The 23,202-nt window shown below is 42.8% G+C and overlaps 1 protein-coding gene across 1 annotated transcript; it reads left to right on the top strand.

The window, feature by feature from the left end:
- Window positions 1-10,779: 10,779 nt before the first annotated feature.
- Window positions 10,780-22,805, top strand: SERPINE3 (serpin family E member 3). The gene is made up of 8 exons (XM_033142695.1): window positions 10,780-11,065; window positions 13,096-13,332; window positions 14,977-15,174; window positions 16,985-17,183; window positions 18,353-18,453; window positions 19,443-19,529; window positions 21,685-21,768; window positions 22,623-22,805. Exons 1-8 carry the CDS (start codon window positions 10,807-10,809, stop codon window positions 22,664-22,666), a joined length of 1,209 nt encoding a protein of 402 aa, XP_032998586.1. The 5' UTR covers window positions 10,780-10,806; the 3' UTR covers window positions 22,667-22,805.
- Window positions 22,806-23,202: the final 397 nt, after the last annotated feature.

The raw sequence follows: 23,202 nt of genomic DNA, 5'->3' as shown, positions 1-23,202 counted from the left end.
ACTTCTACCATCCAATTAAGACCTCAAGACAATTATTGTTCTTGCTCATTTTGTTTTCTAATACTTCTGTATTGTCATATAACGACTCTGCGCTTTCCTGTTGAATGAAATCTTATTCCAGCAGACCTCATTTATATTTCCCTGATTTTTCCCAGATGCCTTTTGTTTTTGTCACAATTCCTTCTATTTGCTTCTGAATTTTTCTATATTTATTCTCATACACTATAGAAGAAGAAGAAGAGTTTGGATTTGATATCCCGCTTTTCACTACCCAAAGGAGTCTCAAAGCGGCTAGCATTCTCCTTTCCCTTCCTCCCTCACAACAAACACTCTGTGAGGTGAGTGGGGCTGAGAGACTTCAAAGAAGTGTGACTAGCCCAAGGTCACCCAGCAGCTGCATGTGGAGGAGAGGAGACGCGAACCCGGTCCCCCAGATTACGAGTCTACCACTCTTAACCACTACACCACACTGGCTCTATTGGCTCTATAGCCCTATTTCCCAGTACTCAGTACTGTGAATGTACTTATTACCCAAATGCGCACATGGAAATAGTAGCCTACTTATGTGTTAACTCTCTAGTGTGGACACAGCCCTAGGTAGTTCATCTGTTGTCTCAAGGGGTTTAAACTTAGTTAGTTTATCACAGGCATGTCCAACAGGTAGATTGTGATCTACTGGTAGATCACTGGACGTCTGTGGTAGATCACGGGTAGATCACTGGCTCCCCACAAAGAAGCTCAGCAACTTTGGATCCCCTAAAAAAAGTTCTACATCTTTGTCCTGAAGCCCCCAAAACAGGACTTTCCTTCCTAAAGAAAGCTCAACAACCTCGACCTGAACCCTCCCAAAAGGGGGTAGATCACTGCCAGTTTTTAACTCTGTGAGTAGATCGCAGTCTCTTGGAAGTTGGCCACCCCTGGTTTATCAGGTGTTTCATAAACTCTTTCTGCACAGCCAGTCAAGTCCACCAAGTTAGCATATGTCTCAGTTAAGTATAATTTGCGTGTCGAGACCCCGTGGCCGCCCCCTCGAGGATGAAATAAAACACAGGGACACAGGATATAAGGTTAATGTTATTGGGCAAAATTTGGCCACAACTTTATTGGTTACAGAATGTGAGTGGTATTGGCTTAGGCAATGAGTGCACCTGACTATATCTGACTCCTGCCCGCAGAGCAGGAAGTCAAGTAAGGGTAAACCACTGGTAGGGGGAGCCCCGTTGATTCAGAACAACTCGAGCTTCCCCTGGGCTCCGGCTCGCGCCTCTCTTTAAAGGTGGGTCCTGGCCACACCCCCAGCCGTCCGATTGGCTGGCTGATTGCTGACATGGCCGGGACTCCTCTGGGCGGCAAGGGGCAAAGTCCCCCGCCCACCCGGAAGTGAGAGGGCTGCCACGCGGTCCACCGCAACTCCTCCCCACAGGTAAGTGGAGCGGATTTATTGCAGTCAATTAAGTTTAGTTAGATCAATTACTTCATCAGGTATCTCAAAAGATGATTCATGAGGAAAGTTGAGCATTTTTCTTCCAACGTTCAAGTCATTAATAAAACATTTCATGCCTTTTCAACAGGAGAAAAACTTTTACAGTATTTATCAGTCCTTGTCAATATTCGCCCTGAATAGTTTTCTTTTGTTCATCATTTTATCCAGCAATATAATGAAAGGAGCAATCTGTCAAAAGAGGAAACGATAAAGAGGTGGAGTGAATTTCACTATTCAGTCTTTAGTAGTAGTAACCACATCAGCCAACAGGTGGGACCACACAAAAAGAAGGCTTCGTTGAACAATAATAATAAATAACAATTTGCTGTCATTTCAAGACACCCCAAATCAGCTGCCTAATGGTAGGGCCAGCCCTGCAAAAAAAAATCAAAAAAAATCTATATCATACTAAAGACTGCGTCAAATCACCAATAACCCTGGGGAGGAAGGAGACCTCATAAAATAGTAATTGAACCAGAATCCAGAAACTGCTGGGGAATCCTACTTACATTTTCTACTGAGTAGCACAATCCATTTTTATGCCTTTTATTCCATGATTCTTGTGTATTATGCATTCATTTACTTTTGATTTATACTGGATTTGCCCATCTGCCTACTATGAGTAGCAGCATGTTTTTGTTTTGAATATCCTTGGTTTCTGCACCATAGTTCACGTAAGGGGTCCATTTCATGACACATCTGGTAACATGTGCATAGAAGACAGTTTGTTTCAAGCAGCCATCCCTCTCCTTTCCTAGTATCTAATTTCTTCTTAACAAATTACATGATGCAAGGAAACAGAACTAGGAAAACGTTGTTCTCCCTTAAATTATATTACATTAATACAAGTGGTCTAAGGAAACAACCTGTAATATAACAAGAAAGTGTTAAGAAAGGCTGGCATACTAATGCATGGGGGAAGTGCTTTTCAAAATAATAATAATACTGTGGGGTCTCTTCAAATCACATAAATCCTTCACCTTAAAAAATTCTATCAGAACGTCAGGCTTCTGTTCTTCCCAATAATTAAGGGGACAGTGGTCTTAAAGAGATTAATGGTAGCAAATGTCGACTACTTGTTTTTTCCTAATTCTTATGTCTACACAAAGGTCATCCATCTCCCGTAGCTTTTCACATTATGCAAGGAGACCTTTAAGGTACTTAGTACTTTCTGACCTCTAGTGCCCTATTTACACACAGAGACGGGCAGTCAGCTTGAATTAATCCGACTCTAATTAAACCACACACTTCTGATATTTGCTCATTGCAGAGTAGTGTGCTACCAGGTACATAGAGGTAAAGTGAGCTGGATTATCTTACCAATGCTGCACATGCTTCCTGGAGGCAGGTCTAACTTCTGCATTTGTGAGCGAGTTTAAAAACTGGAAGCTTGGAAATTATTGTATAAACCCATAGCCTCAAGTAACCATGGAAGCATCTCTGCCTATAGCCCCCTTGTATGTGAAGTCTGGGGTGCCCAGGTTAGAAATTCTCTTTCCAACCCATCCACATTTCTTAGGAATGTAAGTCCATCCTTCTGTCTCTTGCACTCACACACAATATCTTGTTTTTCTTTTCATAATAATAATATTATTATTTATTTGTACCCCGCCCATCCGGCTGGGTTTCCCCAGCCACTCTAGCCGGCTTCCATCAAAGATTAAAATACATTAAAATGTCACACATAGGGACATTTGGAGGGTCTGGGATAGAGTGCCAAATTTATTTTATGTGTTCATCTCTGTATGGACTTTGAAATGAGATGACAATTTATTTTAAGGATTTTGCACTGGATTAAAAAAATACCATCAAATTAAAATTATGGGGTGGGGGAATTGGAATTTTATACTAGAATTGTTGAGTTGTGGCAGCCTCTGATATTCTGATACTGACACACTTCATCTTAACATGTCTTCAACAGCAGTTTTGACAGCCATCTTTCTTACAGCTTTCCTTATATAATTTACTAGGCATTTACATAATTACAAATGTTTGTCCTGTCAGCGTTCCTTGGAGTTCCACAGCTTATTTCCCAGTTAAGGTCATAATCTTCTTTCTGTGACATCACTCTGGCCATTGCAGCTAACACTGTGATGTCACCAATGCTGGATTATCGCATTGAGAGGGTCATAAGCTGCAGGAGCAGATCAACTCCGAAAAGTAAAGAGCTTGCTTTGACGTAAATGAGTCTCGTAATGAACGATGATGGGATGGAGGAGGCTTACTCACCCCTTTGCCTCCCACAAAATATGATGGCGGAAGATTGGCCACCAATTAAACTTTCCCATGATGTATCTATGCTTTTTTGTTGGTCTTCAGCACCTCCAGTTCTTTGCATTCAGGCTGCTTTCTTGTTCTCTGCTCTCCTGGACTTCAACTCCCATCAGGCCCAGAGAGACCATGGCCAATGATCAGGGATGATGGGAGTTGTAGTCCATCGACATGGAGGGCAACAGACTCTCCATCCCTGCTATATTATCAGGGGCTACTTCTTAGGCAGCCAAGTTATGGCGCTTCCAGCCAGTGTGGTGTAGTGGTTAAGAGCGGTAGACTTGTAATCTGGTGAACCAGGTTCGCGTCTCCGCTCCTCCACATGCAGCTGCTGGGTGACCTTGGGCTAGTCACACTTCTTTGAAGTCTCTCAGCCCCACTCACCTCACAGAGTGTTTGTTGTGGGGGAGGAAGGGAAAGGAGAATGTTGGCCGCTTTGAGACTCCTTCGGGTAGTGATAAAAGCAGGATATCAAATCCAAACTCCTCCTCCTCCTCCTCCTCCTTCTTCTTCTTCTTCTTCTTCTTCCTCTTCTTCTTCTTCTTCTTCTTCTTCTTCTTCTTCTTCTTCTTCTTCTTCTTCTTCTTCTTCTTCTTCTTCTTCGAGCTGTGGGCACTATTTGTAATATTTTGCCTGGGGTGACAGATCTCTTGTGCCCATCAGTCATCAGCAGGACTGTGCAGTTTCTGCTACCAGTTACGGCTTCATTTATGTGCGGGCGAAGAAAAGAAGAGAGCATGCATTACGTTGGAGAAGGCCCAAAGGACATTTCACCAAAAGGGAGGCCTCCCTCTCTTAAGAAATTTAATCCTTTCTGCAGCTGTTATTAATTCCCAAACAGGACAGGGCTGAAAGCTCCTTTTTTCCTTTGTGTCTTTAGGCATAATATGGAAGATCTGGGAATGTTCTCTAGATCAATAAACGGGTTAGTTGAGGAACGCCATTACTTTATATATAGATGGAGGGAAAAGTTTGCCTAGATCTTTTTTTAAAGAGTAATTGTTGGGGGTTTTTTTAAAAAGACATTCCTGACAGAAATTGTTCTGAATGTTTCCAGGTGGATTCTCTCCATGCGCTTGTTTATTTATGTATACCCTTTGTCGACTGCCCAGTCCTCTCTGGGTGGTTCACACAGAGTTGAAAAAACACACATTTTTCAATCCCTCCAACTGTCCCTATTTTCCAAGGGTGTCCCTGATTGTGAGAAGCTGTCCTGGTTTCTGATTTGATCCCGGAAAGTTCCACTTTTCCCCAGGATGTCCCTATTTTTATTGGAGAAATGTTGGAGGGTATGGAGTTATCCGAACTCCAAGCCGTCTGAAGGCAATCCTGTATAGAGAAGGTTTTTTTAAAAATGTTTAATGTTTTATTATGTTTTTATATATGTTGGAAGCTGCCCAGAGTGACTGGGGCAACCCAGTAAGATATGTGGAGTATAAATAGTAAAATTAACATTATGGAATAGGACGTTCCTATTTTCATCAGAGAAATATGTGAGGGTATGATTTTTTTAAACAATTAACATATTAAAACTACAATTTTAAACCTTTGAAATGTCAAAACAAAAACAAAAAAAAGGCCCAGCCCACCCAATTTCCTGCCTAAAACTGTGAGCTCAGAAAGCCACCAAGGTTGGGCCAGCAGGAGGAGATGGTACTCTCAAGGCAGAGATACTAAAATTACAAGAATTCGCTGAATTGGCCCTACTAACTAATAACCTTAGAGGAAATTTGCCGAAAAATGGGATATATATACGAAATATGTCCAAAAGTATAATAACAACTTTACTTCCATGCCAGCTTTTGAGTGCTAAAGGAAGGATAAAGAGTTGGGAAATGATGGATGTATAATGTGTCAGAATGTATTGGAGAATATATAAATGAAGCTGCATTGTTTGGCTTACATTCGATATTAAGAGAGGTAGATGCAAGGGAATCAAATTTTTGCGGATATATGAGTTAAGTAATTTATGTACATGTAGGTAAGTGGGTGTAGGTATATGTAGGTATGTATATGTACATGTCTATGTAGGGTTTGACTGTTTAGTTTGACTGTTTAGTTATTTAGTTTTCTTTTTTTAAAGATACAAATAATAAGACATAGACACGATAATGTGGGATGCTAAATTTTATTTAAAACAAAATAGGAAATTCTTTCCAGTAGCACCTTAGAGACCAACTGAGTTTGTTCTTGGTATGAGCTTTCGTGTGCATGCACACTTCTTCAGATGGTATCATACCAAGAACAAACTCAGTTGGTCTCTAAGGTGCTACTGGAAAGAATTTCCTATTTTGTTTCGACTATGGCAGACCAACACGGCTACCCACCTGTAACTGAAATTTTATTTAGTAACATTGTATAATAACAGTTGGATTATGATGTTTCCTTTTTGTTAAACAAAATGAATCAATAAAAACTAAATTACAAAAAAAGAGAGATACAAAAATCACCTGCACCAAATCCCAGATTTGGAAAGAAGTATAAAAACGAATAATGTGCCAAGGTAACTTTTCTTGCTGAGGATTGTGTAGGCTGAATCCTGATGCTCTAAGTAGCACTTCTGTTGTAGAAATACTACCTTCTCTATGCCTGTGTTCACAGTCCCATTTGCTGTGTGCACTCACTGTTTCCAGTGCTGGGTTTTTAATCCTTGTTCAACGGACATCCAGAATGCCTATGTATCCTGTTCTAAAATCCTACTGTTTTGATATGTTTTCTCAAACGGACTGGAGACCTTAAGCCTCTAGTCAAGGTGTGAACACCAGTTGCCTAAAGCAAAGACACCCCTGAGCTGTCAATGTCCCCTAGTGCATGCAGAAACAGAAATGTATCGACACTAAGGAAACCATGCTGATGTCAACAGCTAGTGGGAAAGAGTTGTGAAACACACTGGGGTGGGAGGGAAATTGATCTTTAAGACAGTAGTGTTTAAACACCCTAATACAGGGGCCAGCAAACTTTTTCAGCAGGGGGCCGTTCCCAGAACATGGACTATATTTTGAAAAATATAGTCTGGACTATATTTTGAAAAAAAATATGAACAAATTCCTATGCCCCACAAATAACCCAGAGATGCATTTTAAATAAAAGGACACATTCTACTCATGTAAAAAGGGACCCAGGTGGCACTGTGGGTTAAACCACAGAGCCTAGGGCTTTGCTGATCAGAAGGTCGGCGGTTCGAATCCCTGCCACGGGGTGAGCTCCCGTAGCTCGGTCCCAGCTCCTGCCCACCTAGCAGTTCGAAAGCACGTCAAAGTGCAAGTAGATAAATAGGGAAGGTAAACGGCGTTTCTGTGCGCTGCTCTGGTTCGCCAGAAGTGGCTTTGTCATGCTGGCCACATGACCCAGAGGCTGTCTGCGGACAAACGCTGGCTCCCTCGGCCTATAGAGCGAGATGAGCGCCGCAACCCCAGAGTCGGACACGACTGGACCTGATGGTCAGGTGTCCCTTTACCTTTACCTTTACTCATGTAAAAACACATTGATTCCTGGGCCGGATTTAGAAGGCGATTGGATCGCATCTGGCCCCCAGGCCTTAGTGTGGGTACCCCTGCCCTAACACTTGGGAAGTAATCAATGTGATGCCCTCCAGATGTTAGTGGAGGTCAACTCCCATTATCCCTGTAGCCCAGCAAGATGTGGCAGTCATTGTGCACAACTTCCAGAGGTGTCTACTGGATCATGTGTGTGGCATTTGCAATGATGTGTGAATGACTCACCGTGCCACACACATTTAAAAATCTTTCTTGATGTACCACCTAAGAATGGGATTGTTCTTAGAGCCCCCCAACATGTGGCAAACTTGAGTAAAGCTAGCTCTCCCCTTTCTTGACAGTAGTGTCCTGTTGCTCATACAATAAACCCAAGCATGCTCACTAGGAACTAATTTCCACTGGGGTTAGAAAAATTTACTCCCAAGTAGAGCTATTTAGGAGGCTCGTGCCCACTGGTGCACTTTTGTGAGGAGAAGACCTCTTTCTGACTTAGTGAAATATTCTTGTGTGAGAAAAGACAAAAAGTATAGTGTGTGTGTGTGTGTGTACACACACACACACACACACATTACTCTTTGTATAATTCTAAGCACCAAAGCATGGGTTTCCTGGTGATCTACCATCTAGGAACCTCAGCAGACCCCCAAGTGTCCCTATTTTCCAGCAACACTGTCCCTATTTTCCAGCTCCTGATTGGCCAGAGTTCCAAGGGAGGCAGGTGGAGTGGGGTGAGAGACCGTGAGAGAGATTCATGGGGTCTGGGAGTGGGATTCTGCAGCAAAGTTTGTTCTGACAGGGGGTAGAGCTGAGGAGAGTTGAGAACTCACAGTATATGCTCTAAGGTTTTGAATTGCAGAACACATGATGTTTACAGGGAAAAGGGTCCTCAGAGGGAATATTCTGACAGGAAAGGGCAGTAGTGATTCTGAAGCAAAGGAGGATTTGGGGGTCTACAAGGAAACAGTCCAATTAAAATCCTAAATTCCTGAAGTGCGTGTAGAGAAGTCTGATCTATGGAAGATGTGTGAAACCTTAAGCCTGCAGCATACAGCGCATAACTTGAAACCGTATTCATTTTAGTAAAAAGCAACAGCACTGTTTGTTACATTTCAGTGGAAGAAGAACCAAAACTCCTTGTCTGTTATAATAAAGTTTGTTTGCAACCTGTTTCCACAAAGAAAAAACCCACTGTCGCTTGTGATTCATTCTCCATTGGGGATTTCACCTGAGGGAAAGGGAAACAGAGGGCTGGCCCAGTGGCGCCAGGGAGAGAAAGTGCCATTGCGCCATTGCATATGTCCGAGGAGCTCAAGAAACGCCCAGGAAAACATGAAGGTAATGTCCATTTCCAAGGATATGTTCAGTTTATATAAGAAAGTCCCTAAAACAGTTATAATTGCTAGCCTTCTCTTCTTTTTCATTTTCATCATCCTAGAAGACCTGGAGGAAGAGCAGTGCAGTGGCCTTGAAGTTGTCCATCATCTGTGAGCAGCAGGACAGCAGACTGAGAAGACAAACAGGTCACCTAGTCAAAGTCTTCCCTCCTAGGATGAGAGGCGCTGTGTTTCCATTATGCTAATTATTTTTAAATTTGCATGTGTGCATTGAAACTAGCATATGCAAATCTGTCCCCCCCATTTGGCCCACCCTGATACCCTCTCTCTCTTCCGATAAAAAAAATCAGAAACAATTAGCCAGATCCAAAGAATGGCAGTAGGGATGATAATTTAGGTGAACTGCTTTCCTCTCATGTGATACTTCATAGTAAAGGTTCAGGGTGAGGGGCCATGGAACTCCTTGGAAATTGTGGAAGGTCTGTACCTCGTAGGTAGGCGGTCTGATTGACATACAGAAAGCTACAGGTTCAATTCCCAGCATCTCTGGATAAGACCAGAGGAAGCTGCGTTGTAGTTCCGGGATCAAATCAGAAACCGGGGTGGCTTCTGTAAATCTGGGACTGTCCCTGGGAAAGAGGGATATTTGGAGGGTCTGGAATCTCTCCTAGCTCTGCTTAGAGATGCTGGGGGTGTAACCCGAGATCTTCCGCATGCCAAATGGGTGAGGGGACTGTCCCCTGCCTGAAATGGTGGACAGGCACTGTCGGTCTCTGCGGAGCTAGATGGGGCAATGGCATGATTTAGTCTAAGTTTCTAACTCATTTTGTCTAGAGTGGCTGTTTCCACCAGCCGACCTCCGTTGAGATAAGCTTTGTGTCTGGCACACAGCAGGCATGGTTTTTCCTTCCATTAGGGAATGAGAAATCTATGGAATGCATGAAAAGAGAAGCGGGAGGGAGGTCAGTGATACTGGAAGGTGATACTTTTCTCAGTTGAAGCAGGTCACACGCCTTACAGAGGCTTGAATGGTGCTTGCTGGCTCTTTCTCCATCAGTACCTTTTTGTTCCTCGCCTGGGATTTGCTGGGCAGTTACATGCCTCCTCGCCTGGCTCCATACAGAGCCCATGGGAATTTGGACAGGGTGGTACAGACATCGCCGACAGAGACCACGATCGCTGACTATCCCTTTCAGGAAGGTCTCATGACTAACACCCCACTTCTTGATATATTAAAGAAGCGGGTAGACCTAACACACGACACCGGTCTCAGCTGAAACAAAGAGAAGGGCATTGCACTGCAATCCAAAAGAAATTGCGGTGAGTAAGTCTTCGGAGCTTATTTGCTCACTAGAGAAAAGGGTGGTAGACAACTGTGTGTAAAATTCTGGAACGAAACAAGACATTGTGTTTCTGAACACAGAGAACCACTGAGGTTGTTTAAATCTAGCTGGTGAGTCTGTTTTGTTCATTTGCCTAGGAAGATTTAAAAGTAATATACATTAGAAGTCCTTGTTCAGTCTATAGCTGAAAAATAGCTACCTTTGCATTTCCCCTGTTCTATAACTTTGTCTAGTTTAAGGACTTTTAATAGACTTTTATCAGGCACATATCAAAGTTCAGTAATAGTGAACATTTTTCCTGTTTTGTATCTCCTGTTTTCTAGGATCAATATAGCAAAAACAACTCTCTCTCTCTCTCTCTCTCTCTCTCTCACACACACACACACAACTTTCTTTGTACCTTTTTAAAATTCAAAATTAATATCTTGCCACTGTGTACAATCTGACTGACCAGACATTCTGGCCAACGTTCCTTATACCTAATACATGGAATGGAGCAAGAACCTTTTCGCCATTACAGGTGTTACATTATATGTCCAGCATGGCATTTAATAATCCGTAGCCTGGTACTCACAGGCGACCAGAAATTCCATGCAGGCGAATAAGTGAACTGATGGAGAAGGGATGGACCACTTGCCCCTTCTCATGTGGGCTGCAAGAGGAAGGATGCTCCCTCCTTTCCAACCAGCATAGCAACATAACTCTCCACCTTTCCACTGCCGACAGGCTAGTAAGACTTTTGCAGGCTAGTAACTTTAGTGGGATATTCACAACGCTGTGTTCGTATTTGGTTCGATAGACATTTCTGTTGGTGTCTGACTTTCCCCATTGCTGGTTGCTACGCAGACTTGAGACCATCTTCCGGCAGATCTGCCTTCATGCTGCCCCTTTCCATCACTACCCTCCTTCTGTCGCTTGGTCCCTTGAACGTTGGAGGCTGCGAGCACAACCATGAACCACAGAACCTGAACACGGAGTTTGCCCTCGCTCTCTACCAACGCTGGGCAGAGCGCAACCACGGGACCAACCTCGCCGTATCCCCAGTGAGCGTGTCTCTTTCTTTGGGGCTTCTGCAGTTTGGGGCTCAAGGGAGGACATTGGCCCAACTGCAGCATGCTCTGGGATACAGCACTCATGGTAAGGCAACCTTCTGAGAAACAGCTTTTCGGTAAGCACTGAATGCTGTCGTGAGCTTCACCTTACAGCTAGGACTGTCCTGGGCATATAAAAACAAAAGCAAGTCATGCTGGGGGTCATACTTGTGAGTTAACCCCCTTTCATGCCATGCTCTTCACTTCAATGGGCTTTACATGTGCATGCTACACCTTTACATTCTTTTCTTCAAAGGATTCTGGGCACTGTAGTTTACTCCTCACAGAGTTGCCAGTCCCAGCGACACTTAAGGAACTGCAGTGCCCAGAATTCTTTAAGGGAAAAATGTGGCTCAGGGGTTGGACTAGATGACCCTTAGATCCCTTCTAACTCTACAATTCTATGAATGCACACGGAGCCATGTATTGGTGTGTGCTGAAAGTTAGCCACACTTTGGCTCTGTTGAAATCAGTTAGTCCCATTGATTTATGAAAGCGTGGCTAGATTACAGCACAATCCTATGACTTCAATGGTGGTTACTCCCAAATAAGTGGGTACAGGATTGTGGATTTATATCAACAGGGGAGGGGGCTTTTGATCTAACTGTCTCACCTGCTATGGACAATGTATTGGAAAAGTGACTTAACAGTATAAACTTAATGATGTCTACTCAGAACTAAGTCCTAGTTTATTCCATGGGGCTTACTCCCAAGTAAATGGACAAAGAAGTAATTGCAAGGCAAGAATGTAAAACAAATGTAAAACGGAGAGAATAATCTCAGAATAATTATTACCACTAATAATGTGGTAGCATCCAGCACAATCCTACAGGTGAAACTCAAAAAATTAGAATATCGTGGAAAGGTTCATTTCTTTCAGTAATTCAACTTAAAAGAAAATAAAATAAATAATTCTTTCCACTGGCACCTTAGAGACCACCTAAATTTGTTCTTGGTATGAGCTTTCATGTGCATGCACACTTCTTCAGATAACTTAACACTTCTTCAGATAACACTTATTCAACTTAAAAGGTGAAACTAATATATGAGATAGACTCATGACATGCAAAGCGAGATATGTCAAGCCTTTATTTGTTATAATTGTGATGATTATGGCCTACAGCTGATGAGAACCCCAAATTAACAATTTCAGCTTTGGGGTTTTCATCAGCTGTACGCCATAATCATCACAATTATAACAAGGAAAGGCTTGACATATCTCGCTTTGCATGTCATGAGTCTATCTCATATATTAAACTCCAGTAGCTAATGAAAACAATTGCTTACATAAATGGACTTTTCCACGATATTCTAATTTTTCGAGTTTCACCTGTATATATGTCTACTCAGAAGCAAGTCCTGTTGAATGCAGTAGCTCTTACTCCCCGGTAAGTACAGTTTGCATTTCACCCTTAGTAAATCAGTTTTCAGCTAGTGGTCATTCATTCTATCCCAGGCTCTTATTGCAGTTTCCTCCACTTCTATTTTAGCCTTTTGGTTATAAACTGGCCATCATAAATATGGATTGTATGAATCTACAAAAATGCATGAATATGCAATAGTAACTAAGCTTATAAGGCACAGTAAACAAATAAGAACTAATCATAGCCGGGAGAGCGGGGGGGCGGGGTAGCTGCCCCCCTTGATCAAGTAAATAAATAAAAATACTGAACTAACTAACCAATCGCGTCACAGATAGCTTAGTTTTGCCCCCTCCAACATAAATCCTGACTATGCCTATGAGCAGGAGGTCCGAATGATGCAATAGATAGTTAGGAGCAGTGTTTTTTCTGGGGGGGACACATACCCCTGAACATTTTGTGAATCTTTGTCCTTTTTCTGTATTTATTTTTCCCAATTTGAACTATAAAATGGTGATTTTCTTGAGTCAAAATGAGAGTACCAGTACCCTTAACCATTCTTTTAGAAAGAAGGCACTGGTTAGGAGGAACACTGCCTTATTCCTTGAAATGGTCTTCTACAGGTCATGGGGCTGGAAGTTAAGGACATTTTTCACCCTACTGTTTGTCTATTGTCTAAGAGATTGATAACCCCAATAAATTACTTTGTTCTCAGATCAGGACGTACAAGACTTCCTGCACACTGTGTACAGAGAAGTGACCAACTCAAGCCAAACCCCTGTAGTAGCACAGCTGGTGTGTGCCCTCTTTGTTCAAGCCGGAACGCATCTTTTGCCGCCGTTTGTTCAGCATGCCGCACTCTGGGCAAACAGCACAGTACAGCAGGCTAACTTCAGCGAGCCTAACAGGACCGCAGCTCAGATAAATGAATGGTTTGCCACAAGCACTGGAGGTAAAGTGACAATGCTCCCCCACCCCACCCCCAGCAGTTGTGCCATGCAGTTTTTAAATGCAGAACTTTAGCACCGGGACTTTTGAGATGTCAGCTAAGCAGACTGCAGGACACCTTCAGTCTGGAACCCAGGTTGATAAGAAGCATGTTGGGATAACCAGTTGTTGGAGTAACCTGCTCCAACGGGTCATGAAGGTCGTGAGGATTTGGAGGAATAGTTGCATTTTCAGGGCTGAAGAAGCGATAGAGAAGCGAAGGGCGGCCGAAGCAGCAGAAGGAGGCCGAAAACAAAATAGACTGCAGTCTACTCTTGAAGTGCACTCACTGGTAGCAAGCGAGCTCTCTGTCGCCTCAAACTGAGGCAGGGGCTATTTATTAGCTTTTTATACAAAATCATCAGCATAACACCAACCAATTACAACTTAGCATTAACAAGCCTTCTGGGCGGGAAAGAGCCAAATAAACGTTAATTTGGCATGCTTTAGCTGGAGCGGAGGGATCCCAGCTCCAGTACTGCAATCCTGGCCGGATCTTCTTTTTCCCTCTGCGCGCAGCAGCGCGGAAGGATCAGCGCGGCGGCTGGACGCGCGGGAGACGCCAAAGCGTATTCCCACAGAAGCACATGGGGGAGACATTGCAAGAAAAGGGAACAGCTGCTATCATGGTAGGAATATGAGAAGCTGCCTTGTACCGAGTCAGACCACTGGTCCATCTAGCTCAGTATTGTCTGCACTGGTCGGTGGCAACTTTGCATGGTTTTAGGCAAGGTTCTCTCCCACCTGTATGTCCCCAACTCTATTTGAATAGACTAAAACCAAACAGGAAATCATGTCTATTTCTGAATATCCTTTTCAAATTGTTGTTGTTCAGTCGTTCAGTCGTGTCCGACTCTTCGTGACCCCATGGACCAGAGCACGCCAGGCACGCCTATCCTCCACTGCCTCCCGCAGTTTGGCCAAACTCATGCCAGTCGCTTCGAGAACACTGTCCAACCATCTCATCCTCTGTCGTCCCCTTCTCCTTGTGCCCTCCATCTTTCCCAACATCAGGGTCTTTTCCAGGGAGTCTTCCCTTCTCATGAGGTGGCCAAAGTACTGGAGCCTCAACTTCAGGATCTGTCCTTCTAGTGAGCACTCAGGGCTGATTTCTTTAAGAATGGATAGGTTTGATCTTTTTGCAGTCCATGGGACTCTCAAGAGTCTCCTCCAGCACCATAATTCAAATGCATCAATTCTTCGGCGATCAGCCTTCTTGATGGTCCAGCTCTCACTTCCGTACATTACTAATGGGAAAACCATAGCTTTAACTATACGGACCTTTGTCGGCAAGGTGATGTCTTTGCTTTTTAAGATGCTGTCTAGGTTTCTCATTGCTTTTCTCCCAAGAAGCAGGCGTCTTCTAATTTCGTGACTGCTGTCACCATCTGCAGTGATCATGGAACCCAAGAAAGTGAAATCTCTCACTGCCTCCATTTCTTCCTCTTCTATTTGCCAGGAGGTGATGGGACCAGTGGCCATGATCTTATTTTTTTTTTATGTTGAGCTTCAGACCATATTTTGCACTCTCCTCTTTCACCCTTTCAAATACAAGTGATCAATGTGACCTTTGCTACAGGATTAGACTGTTCTCTTTTTTCCTTTGCAGATGGAGAAACAAGTTACCTATCGCTGGAAACTCTTGATTCCCCACTCAACCAGATAGCTGTGGTGAGCGTGATGTCCTTCAAAAGCACTTGGCAAAGGAAATTCACCTTCACAGATACTCAGACCTTGTCCTTTACAACTACAGAGGGCCTCATCCTGAAAGTGCCTACTATGTATCTCAGCGCCGAAGTCAACTATGGTAATTATGTTGGGGATGGATACAAACCACACAGACCGCACAATGCTGTCCAAATGCAGTTTCTCGGCTGAAGTAATCTGCAATGCATACAGAGTATCATAGAATCGTAGAATTCCTCAGGGCCATTCTCAGGATCCCCCCTTCCGTTGCGGGTATGGTCATGAGATTAGAGACCGGCTGCCAAGCCTTTAGGTATGTGGCCCTGAAAACGAAATTATGGCTATGGCTCAAGCTATGCTTTAGACTAGTGGGTTTGGCCCCTCTGATACTGAGGGATAATTTTAAATCACCATGGGAAGGGGAGGTGTTAGAGGAAGTGCAGAAGTGTGGACTGTCCTCTCTTTATATAGAGTCCATGACGTATAGCCATGCTAAAGCGGTGATCGCTCAGAGATTGGGGGATATCGCCAGACATGAGGACATAGCCTGCATGAAACCTGGGATGTTTCTGGGGGAGCAGGTGTATCGGGCTGTACCAGCCTGTTACCTGGTGGATATCCACTATGTGGAATACCGCAGACTTCTCACTGCGTCCAGACTGAACGTTCTTGACTCGGCGGTTTTGAGGGGAAGATTTAGAGGAGTTCCATATGATCAGAGAACGTGCCATTGTGCTTTAGGAGAGGTAGAATCCACAGAACACATTCTACTGAGTTGTCCCTTTTATAACGATTTAAGGCAATATCTCATAGCCCCATATCTATCTTAGTTTAGTTCTCGATTAAGAGAAAGGCAGGTAGCATATCTGCTGAATAAGCACACTGGGAAAACAGCCTTATCTGTGGCTAAATTCCTCTTCCTGGCGCTCAAGTGTCGGAAGCGTAAAATTGAATGCCTCAATGTGGGTTATCTCTATGAGGTTTACTGGTGCTGTCCTATTTTATCTGATGTTTGTTAGTTTTATAATTTTGTATTGAGAAATGTTTTTTCTTTCTGACTATCGGTCGAATAAAGGATATGTATGAATCGTAGAATTGTAGCTTTGGAAGGGACCCCAAGGGTCATCTAGTCTAACCCCCTGCAATGCAGGAATCTCAGCTAAAGCATCCATGACAGATGGCCATCCAGCCTCTGCTTAAAAACCTCCAAGGAAGGAGAAAACAATGGTGAAAGCTGTGCTCCTCTGCCAGTTTCCTCTGCAGCAGCAGAGGCGTGTGTTTTTGCTCATTGAGATCTAATGGATCCCGAGCCTTAAAAATCAGGCCTATTTGACAGCTAAAATCTTTTATACTGACACCCGAGGAGAGGTGCAAACGGATGCAAATGATGGATATGTTGCATAACTATTGTCTTGCATGTGTCCTTGTGAATATATATGTTGATGCTTGATTGGGAAATTTGTAGTTTGAAGGAGAGAGACAGAGAAAACCACGCTCCACATATTTCCCCTTCCTTGGTCTGGCATGCGGTTGTAGCACTGAGCTTTCACTTACTCTGGGAGCAACCACGTCCACCTTTCAGGAAAGAGCTGTCACTCTCAGAGTAAACAAGAGCTGCCTGTTTCTCCAAAAACCTGCTATGCTTGCCACTCAACTGTATGAGTTGTGCATCACCTTCACCCTGAATTGGCTTCATGACCTTGTAATGATGTCCTGAAACTCGGAATCCCATTACATTGCCAGCGGACCTTTGAAAAAGCCAAAACGGCAGAGAAGCAGCTACAAAAGCAGAATGCAGGCACAGAAATGCCAGTGTTGTATTATTATTGTTGTTGCTGTCATTACTACAAAAGTGCTTTCCAATTAATCTTAACTGCTGAGTCACTTCAATAGTCCTAAACAAACATTCCCCCCCCAAAAAAAAAACACAGGTGAATTTCTACTGGACTCTCTGGAACGGATCAGTGTGGTTGAATTGCCCTACCTGGGGGAGACAGTCAGTATGTTTGTGGTGCTTCCATCTGACAGGAGAATATCTCTAGCTGAGATCGAGAGATACCTCTCAGCCCGAAACTTCCTGCTGTGGTCCAACAGCTTGAGAAGAACGAAGATGGACCTATTTCTCCCCAGGTAAAGGTTAGATGTACTGGCGTATAAGACTACATTTTAATCCAGGAAAATCTTCTCAAAAGTCGGGGGTCGTCTTATACGCCGGGTGGAGAATCTGCGGTCAAGTATGTCTCAAACTCTATATTTTAACTGGAAAAGTTGGGGGTCGTCTTCTACGCCCAGTCGTCTTATACGCCGGAAAATACGGTACATACATTTGCCTGGCCTTTTTGGATTATGATATTTGGTTGTGCAGAGGGGAGGTGTGGGTATGCGTTAACACAACTGTAGGGGTAGACAACATTATTATGAACAGGAAACGATGAATAAAGTTGGGGTGGTTGGAATTGTAAAAAAAAAAAAAACAGAGAAGAAAACTAGCTTTTATGAGAGTCATTTGGGATGAGAGGGGGAACAAGTAGAAGTGTAATGCACATAAACCAGAATCTCTAAGGCTTTCCTAAGGGCTCCTTTAGTTTCAAACCATTTAGAAGACTTACAAGATGTTTTTAAAATAAGGAACAGGTTTAGAAAACTGGCAGATGAAATGCTTTTGTATTCTCAAGAGTTGAGGCAAATAAGCTGTGTGGACCAGTATTTTACCTCAGCAACATTGGTAGTAGTCATAATGCATGTAATTTCTACATTATAGAAGCCAACTCAGAATACAAATGATCCATAGGAGACATATCAGAAAGTAACTGGAATGCTTCATTCCTGCATCCTCTTGCATACATGATTAAATCCCATTCTGGATGGGACTTCGCTAGCACATCTTATGGTTCCATCATAATATTACATTGCTTTGTTTTTCTGTCATCATTTTGTTTCACTGAATAAAGAAATATTGTATTTCTCAACTGATGGCTATGATAAACTGCTGGGGTGAAATTTGTCTTTTAAGTAAATATATACAAACAGTGTCAAAATCTGTGAGTGATGATGGAAAAGAGATGAAGCGACCACCAGTGTGGCTCAGTGTTGTGGGAGTGCTTCTGATTTTGTCCCTGGGTGCAATTCTCCTTCTGATTTTGAGTCCTCATGCCCTGAAGAACGGGAGTCTCAACCCAGGGTCATGTAAATTGCCATGGTGTTATTCCTGTAAACAGGTGGGTTACAATAAAGAGCAGAACAAAGATAGGGGCAGTTTGCAAGTGGCATGTCTAAATGTCCACCCAATATCATTTCAGGTTCAGAATCGAAAACCACTTGGACCTGAAAATGGTTTTGCCTACATTAGGAATTACAGATATGTTTGACCCAGCTATGGCCAATTTTAAAGGGATTTCAGGTAAGTCTCACACGCTTTGTTAGTGGATTGGACCCCCTTGTCCATTTTGTGGCAGTGATTCAGGGCAACAGGTCTTTCGAACTGGAAAAGCCAAAGTCAAGGGTCTCCTGAGGACCCACATCCCAGCAGAGGGCCTCCTAACCAGAGCCCTGTGGACCTCCTTTTCAGCTTGCTCCCTTTCACTCTAGTTCAGACAACCCAGGGTAAACGCCACTACCTGCTTGTTTCCTCTTGGCTTGGCCAGCAAGGGGAGGGAGCCTTGCTGAATCAGCCCAAAAGCCCATCTCACTCAGCATTTTGTTCCCACCGTGGCCTCCCAGATGCCTATGGGGAGCCCACAACCAGTCCTCTCCCTCTCAATATCCCCAGCAATTCAGAGGCATTTTTGTTATTCCACCTGGAGGTAATAAAACCATGGAGATCATCTGCAGGATGGCCCTTTGGTCATTCCCCGAGCTGGCGATGTTCGTTTAACTACAAGAAGAAACCAAGCCTTTAGTGCTATTGGCCCAGTCCTGTGGAATACACTGCCAATAGAGATTCAGAGGACGCTTTCTGTGCCAGTTTTTAAATGTGTGCTGAAAACCTTTCTGCTCTACCATGCGTATGCAGGCAATTAAAACTACATCCCCCACAATGCTCTACTGATGTCTGTTTTTAATTTCTTTTTGCTTTTAACTTTTTTTTAACTTTTCATGACTTTATCATTGGGCTTCATGTTTTTATATTGCTGTAAACCACTATGATACAGTATATCTTTCTGATACAGCAGTATATCAATGGATCTATTTCCCATCAATTTGTCTAGTCCCTTTTAAAGCCATTCAGGTTGGCAGCCATCATGACATCCTGCAAATAAGTTCCATCTTTTCCTGTGTTCTGAATCTTGCACCTTTCAGCTGTACTAGACAAATAGGATTTTCAGTATTAATATGAAAGTAAGGTTGTATTGGCTTTGCGTTGTCAACCGGAATGGTTTTCTTTGCTAGAACAAGAACATCTTTATATCTCAGAAGCCACCCACAGAGCAAGGATTGAAGTGACGGAAGATGGAACAAAGGCCTCAGGCATTACAGGTAAACCAGGTGGAGATGGTTCTTGCATTAGCCTTGATAACCAGCATAGGCTGATTATTTACATTTATTCAATTGCCCTTCAGTCTCACAGAACTAATTCCTCCAGTTTGCAGGAGAAGGTTCTGGGATGTTATGTCCATAATGCTTGCAAGCAATATAGGGAGGAACTTACCCAATTCAAACTACAGTCCTAACTCCACATCAGATGATTAGTGGGTTCAGCATGGGTTCACTGCCAAAGAGTTATTTGTCAAGTAGAATAGTGCAAAGGTGGGATGGGCTTGGGGGAAATGCACAAAAGTGCATGGCTTGATAATAAACATGCATGTCCTTCGGCCTGCTGCCTGTCTCCTGAAAACCTGTGCCAAAGCTTGTATGTGAGGATAAGAGCAAAAAAGTCACCCTGTTACCTAAGCTGATATTGGCAAACCATTTCTGGTGTAGTCCATTTCACAAGCGAGAAAGAAGAAGAAGAAGAAGAAGAAGAAGAAGAAGAAGAAGAAGAAGAAGAAGAAGAAGAGTTTGGATTTGATATCCCGCTTTTCACTACCCGAAGGAGTCTCAAAGCGGCCAACATTCTCCTTTCCCTTCCTCCCCCACAACAAACACTCTGTGAGGTGAGTGGGGCTGAGAGACTTCAGAGAAGTGTGACTAGCCCAAGGTCACCCAGCAGCTGCATGTGGAGGAGTGGAGACACGAACCCGGTTCCCCAGATTACGAGTCTACCGCTCTTAACCACTATCATTACAGACAACCAGTGATATGAGGAATAAAGATCCACATGGAGTTTCTTTTTTCCGATTGTAGTTTATGTTATTATGTTTATATCGTTGTAATTTTGTTTTTGTATTTTCTTCTGTTTTTGTATTATTTGTTTGTTTTATTCAGTGTTTGTTTGTATGATGTATAAGTACAAATATTTTTTTAAAAAAAATTAAAAAAAGAAAGCATACCTCTGTGAGAGGATTCCAACTTACCATGGGAAAGAACAGGCAAGAGCCAATGGATCTACATAGGTGCAAGGGCCCAGACAGTAGAGTATCCAACTTGTGGATATTCCCAGCATTTGACGATATGGGCTGCAAATATATGAACCAGCCCAGGAAGTGGCTTGGTGTTCTTCAGCCAGGACACCCACATTCCTGCAGTTCACCCAGGGGTGTAGGAAAGGGGGGGCGCCAGGTGACATGATGGAGAGGGGGGGTGACAAATTATCAAGGAACAATTACTGCCCTACTAGGACGGTTCATAAAAAACCTTTTTTTTAAAAAAATGTCTGCTCCAAATGTCTTACCTTACTACACTAGGGATTATATAGCTGTATATGAAATTTCATGCCTATCAGTTAATATTTTGACCCTCCTCCATGAAAACAGCTGTTTACTTGGCTGTTTTCCTATGTCGTGAAGGCTGAAATTTCAATTCAGTGGAGCAGTGTCAATATATTAACTGATGTGCATGAATTTTCAAATATAGCTACTGGTATATAATACCTAGTTTAGTAAAATAACACCTTTGGAGCAGGCATTTTTGAAACAAAAAAAAAAAGAATGTTTTTTTCTGAAGCACCCTACTGCCCTACTCTCCATTGGGCTTCCTGGGTCCTGGAAAGTCGGTCTATGTGAAGAAAATGAGACTAGGCCTTGACTTGCCTTTGCCCCGCTCCCTGCACACAGCCGTTTTTTCTTGATTTTACTGCTGTGGTGTTTTGTTTTTGTTTTGGTAAACCACTTTGCAGGTTTTTAAAAATAAATGTTATTAAATAAATTAACAATAAATATAAATAAAATAACACAAGCCAAAACACAATCCATCCTGTAGATTTAAGTATCTGTCCATAGTCGCCTACTTGTTATCAGAGGCCCAGAATCCACATTGCTTTGTAAGGAAATATGTAATACAGTAACGTAAAACCATTTTTTCTAGGCAACCCCCCCCAATAAACTTAATTTGGGGGGGGGTGACAAGAAATTTTCCACACCAGGTACCATCTGACCTTCCTACGCCTGAGTTTACCTGAATAGGTCAGGGGAGGTGGTGGCACCAACCACGACTGATCAGGACAGACATTTATTTCAATGCTAGTGTGGTAATTTTGTCATCTTGTGAGACTTCTGGCATTCCCTACTTGGTTTTTTTTTTTTTTACCACACAGCTATGGTGTTGCTAAAACGATCCCGGGCTCCTGTCTTCAAAGCTGATAGACCTTTTAATTTTCTCCTTAGGCAAGGCAGAACAGGTAAATATCAATTACATTTATCTGTAGAAGTGATGATGATGATGATGATGATGCTGTTGTCTTCCTTAACACACTATATAGCTTGGAAGCACATAAAAGTTCACAAAACCAAAGAAAATGAACATTGGGGATTGCTTTCTTGAAAGCATCACCACACACAAAGACTGTGTGTTAGTCTCCTGGCATGGGCGTAGCCAGGGAGGCAAAAAATAAAAAAAATACTTAATTAACTGACCAATTGTGTCACAGATAACTCAGCTCTGCCCTTACCCTCCAAAATAAATCCTGCCCCACAATAAATCCAGTTTACACCTATGGTTCCTGGTATCAGTTTTCCAAATCCAGGATGGTGCTTTCAAGGACACAATTTCAGCCACATTTATTCTGAGCCTTATGAAGAACTGCACTCTTTTCCCCATACCCTTACCAAATAAATTGATTATATTTGCCTTTTCAAAGCAGGTTAAGACCATTTCCCCTCCTATACCATTTTCTTCCTTTTGTTGTTGTTGTTGTTGTTGTTGTTGTTGTTGTTGTTGTTGTTGTTGTTAATTCAATTTTTTAGACCACCCTTAATCTCAGGGCATTTCCTGGATTAGCAGTTCTTCCTTCTGTCATCCCAATTACCGGTATATAAATATAAAGTTATATAATTTTTTTGTCTATAAGTGAAGGCTGCTTATGAACATCTTTCCCATTCCCAGTTTTCAAATGTGACTGACTTTCATTAATCACCTCCACATCCCCTCCCCACCCTGTTCTATAAAAATAATTAAATTTAAGTTGCATCAGTATGAGCATTTATAAAATGAAGTTGAAGAAACTAATAATAATTTCTTTTTTTTTTTTTACAGGTTCAATTCTGTTTATAGGAAGACTTACAAATCCTACTGAGTAAACGTGTCCTATCCATGCTTCCATATATCTGCATTCCCATAAAATTAAAAAGCATTAATAGGACGTTTTAAGTCTTGTGACTATCAAGAGGAAGCTGTGTGAAACTTAGGGCTGTAAATAAAAATAGATGCTTATTGCCATTTCTGTGGTGGTTCTGTTCTGTTATAGCAGTTATAAACTTATGAAAAATGCTCGTGGGTTGACCACTGTGAGAACAGGATGCCTCCCTCCCTCCTTCCCTCCGATTCCGCATCTCATTATAGGAGTCCTGAAAATGACTCGTGCCTCTGAAGGCGCCACACATTCAGCAGTGCTTGGGAGAACCAACAGGGAAGGACAGGTCTCCTCCTCCCGCCATAGAGATGTAGGAGAGAGAGAGCGAGAGAGCGAGAGCGAGAGAGAGAGAGAGAGAGAGAGAGAGAGAGAGAGCTCTATACAACTGCACAATTCTGATCAGAAACTTCCACATGGAGGTTAAGAAGTGGGAAATGTCCATAAATCAGGGCTGGTTGACAGGCGCTTTCTGCACTGCTCTAC

This window comes from Lacerta agilis, chromosome 3 (genome assembly GCF_009819535.1).
Source record: "Lacerta agilis isolate rLacAgi1 chromosome 3, rLacAgi1.pri, whole genome shotgun sequence".
NCBI classification, from domain to species: domain Eukaryota; kingdom Metazoa; phylum Chordata; class Lepidosauria; order Squamata; family Lacertidae; genus Lacerta; species Lacerta agilis.
The sequence above is the reverse complement of the archived record's forward strand: the minus strand, read 5'-3'. Positions and strand labels throughout refer to the sequence as shown.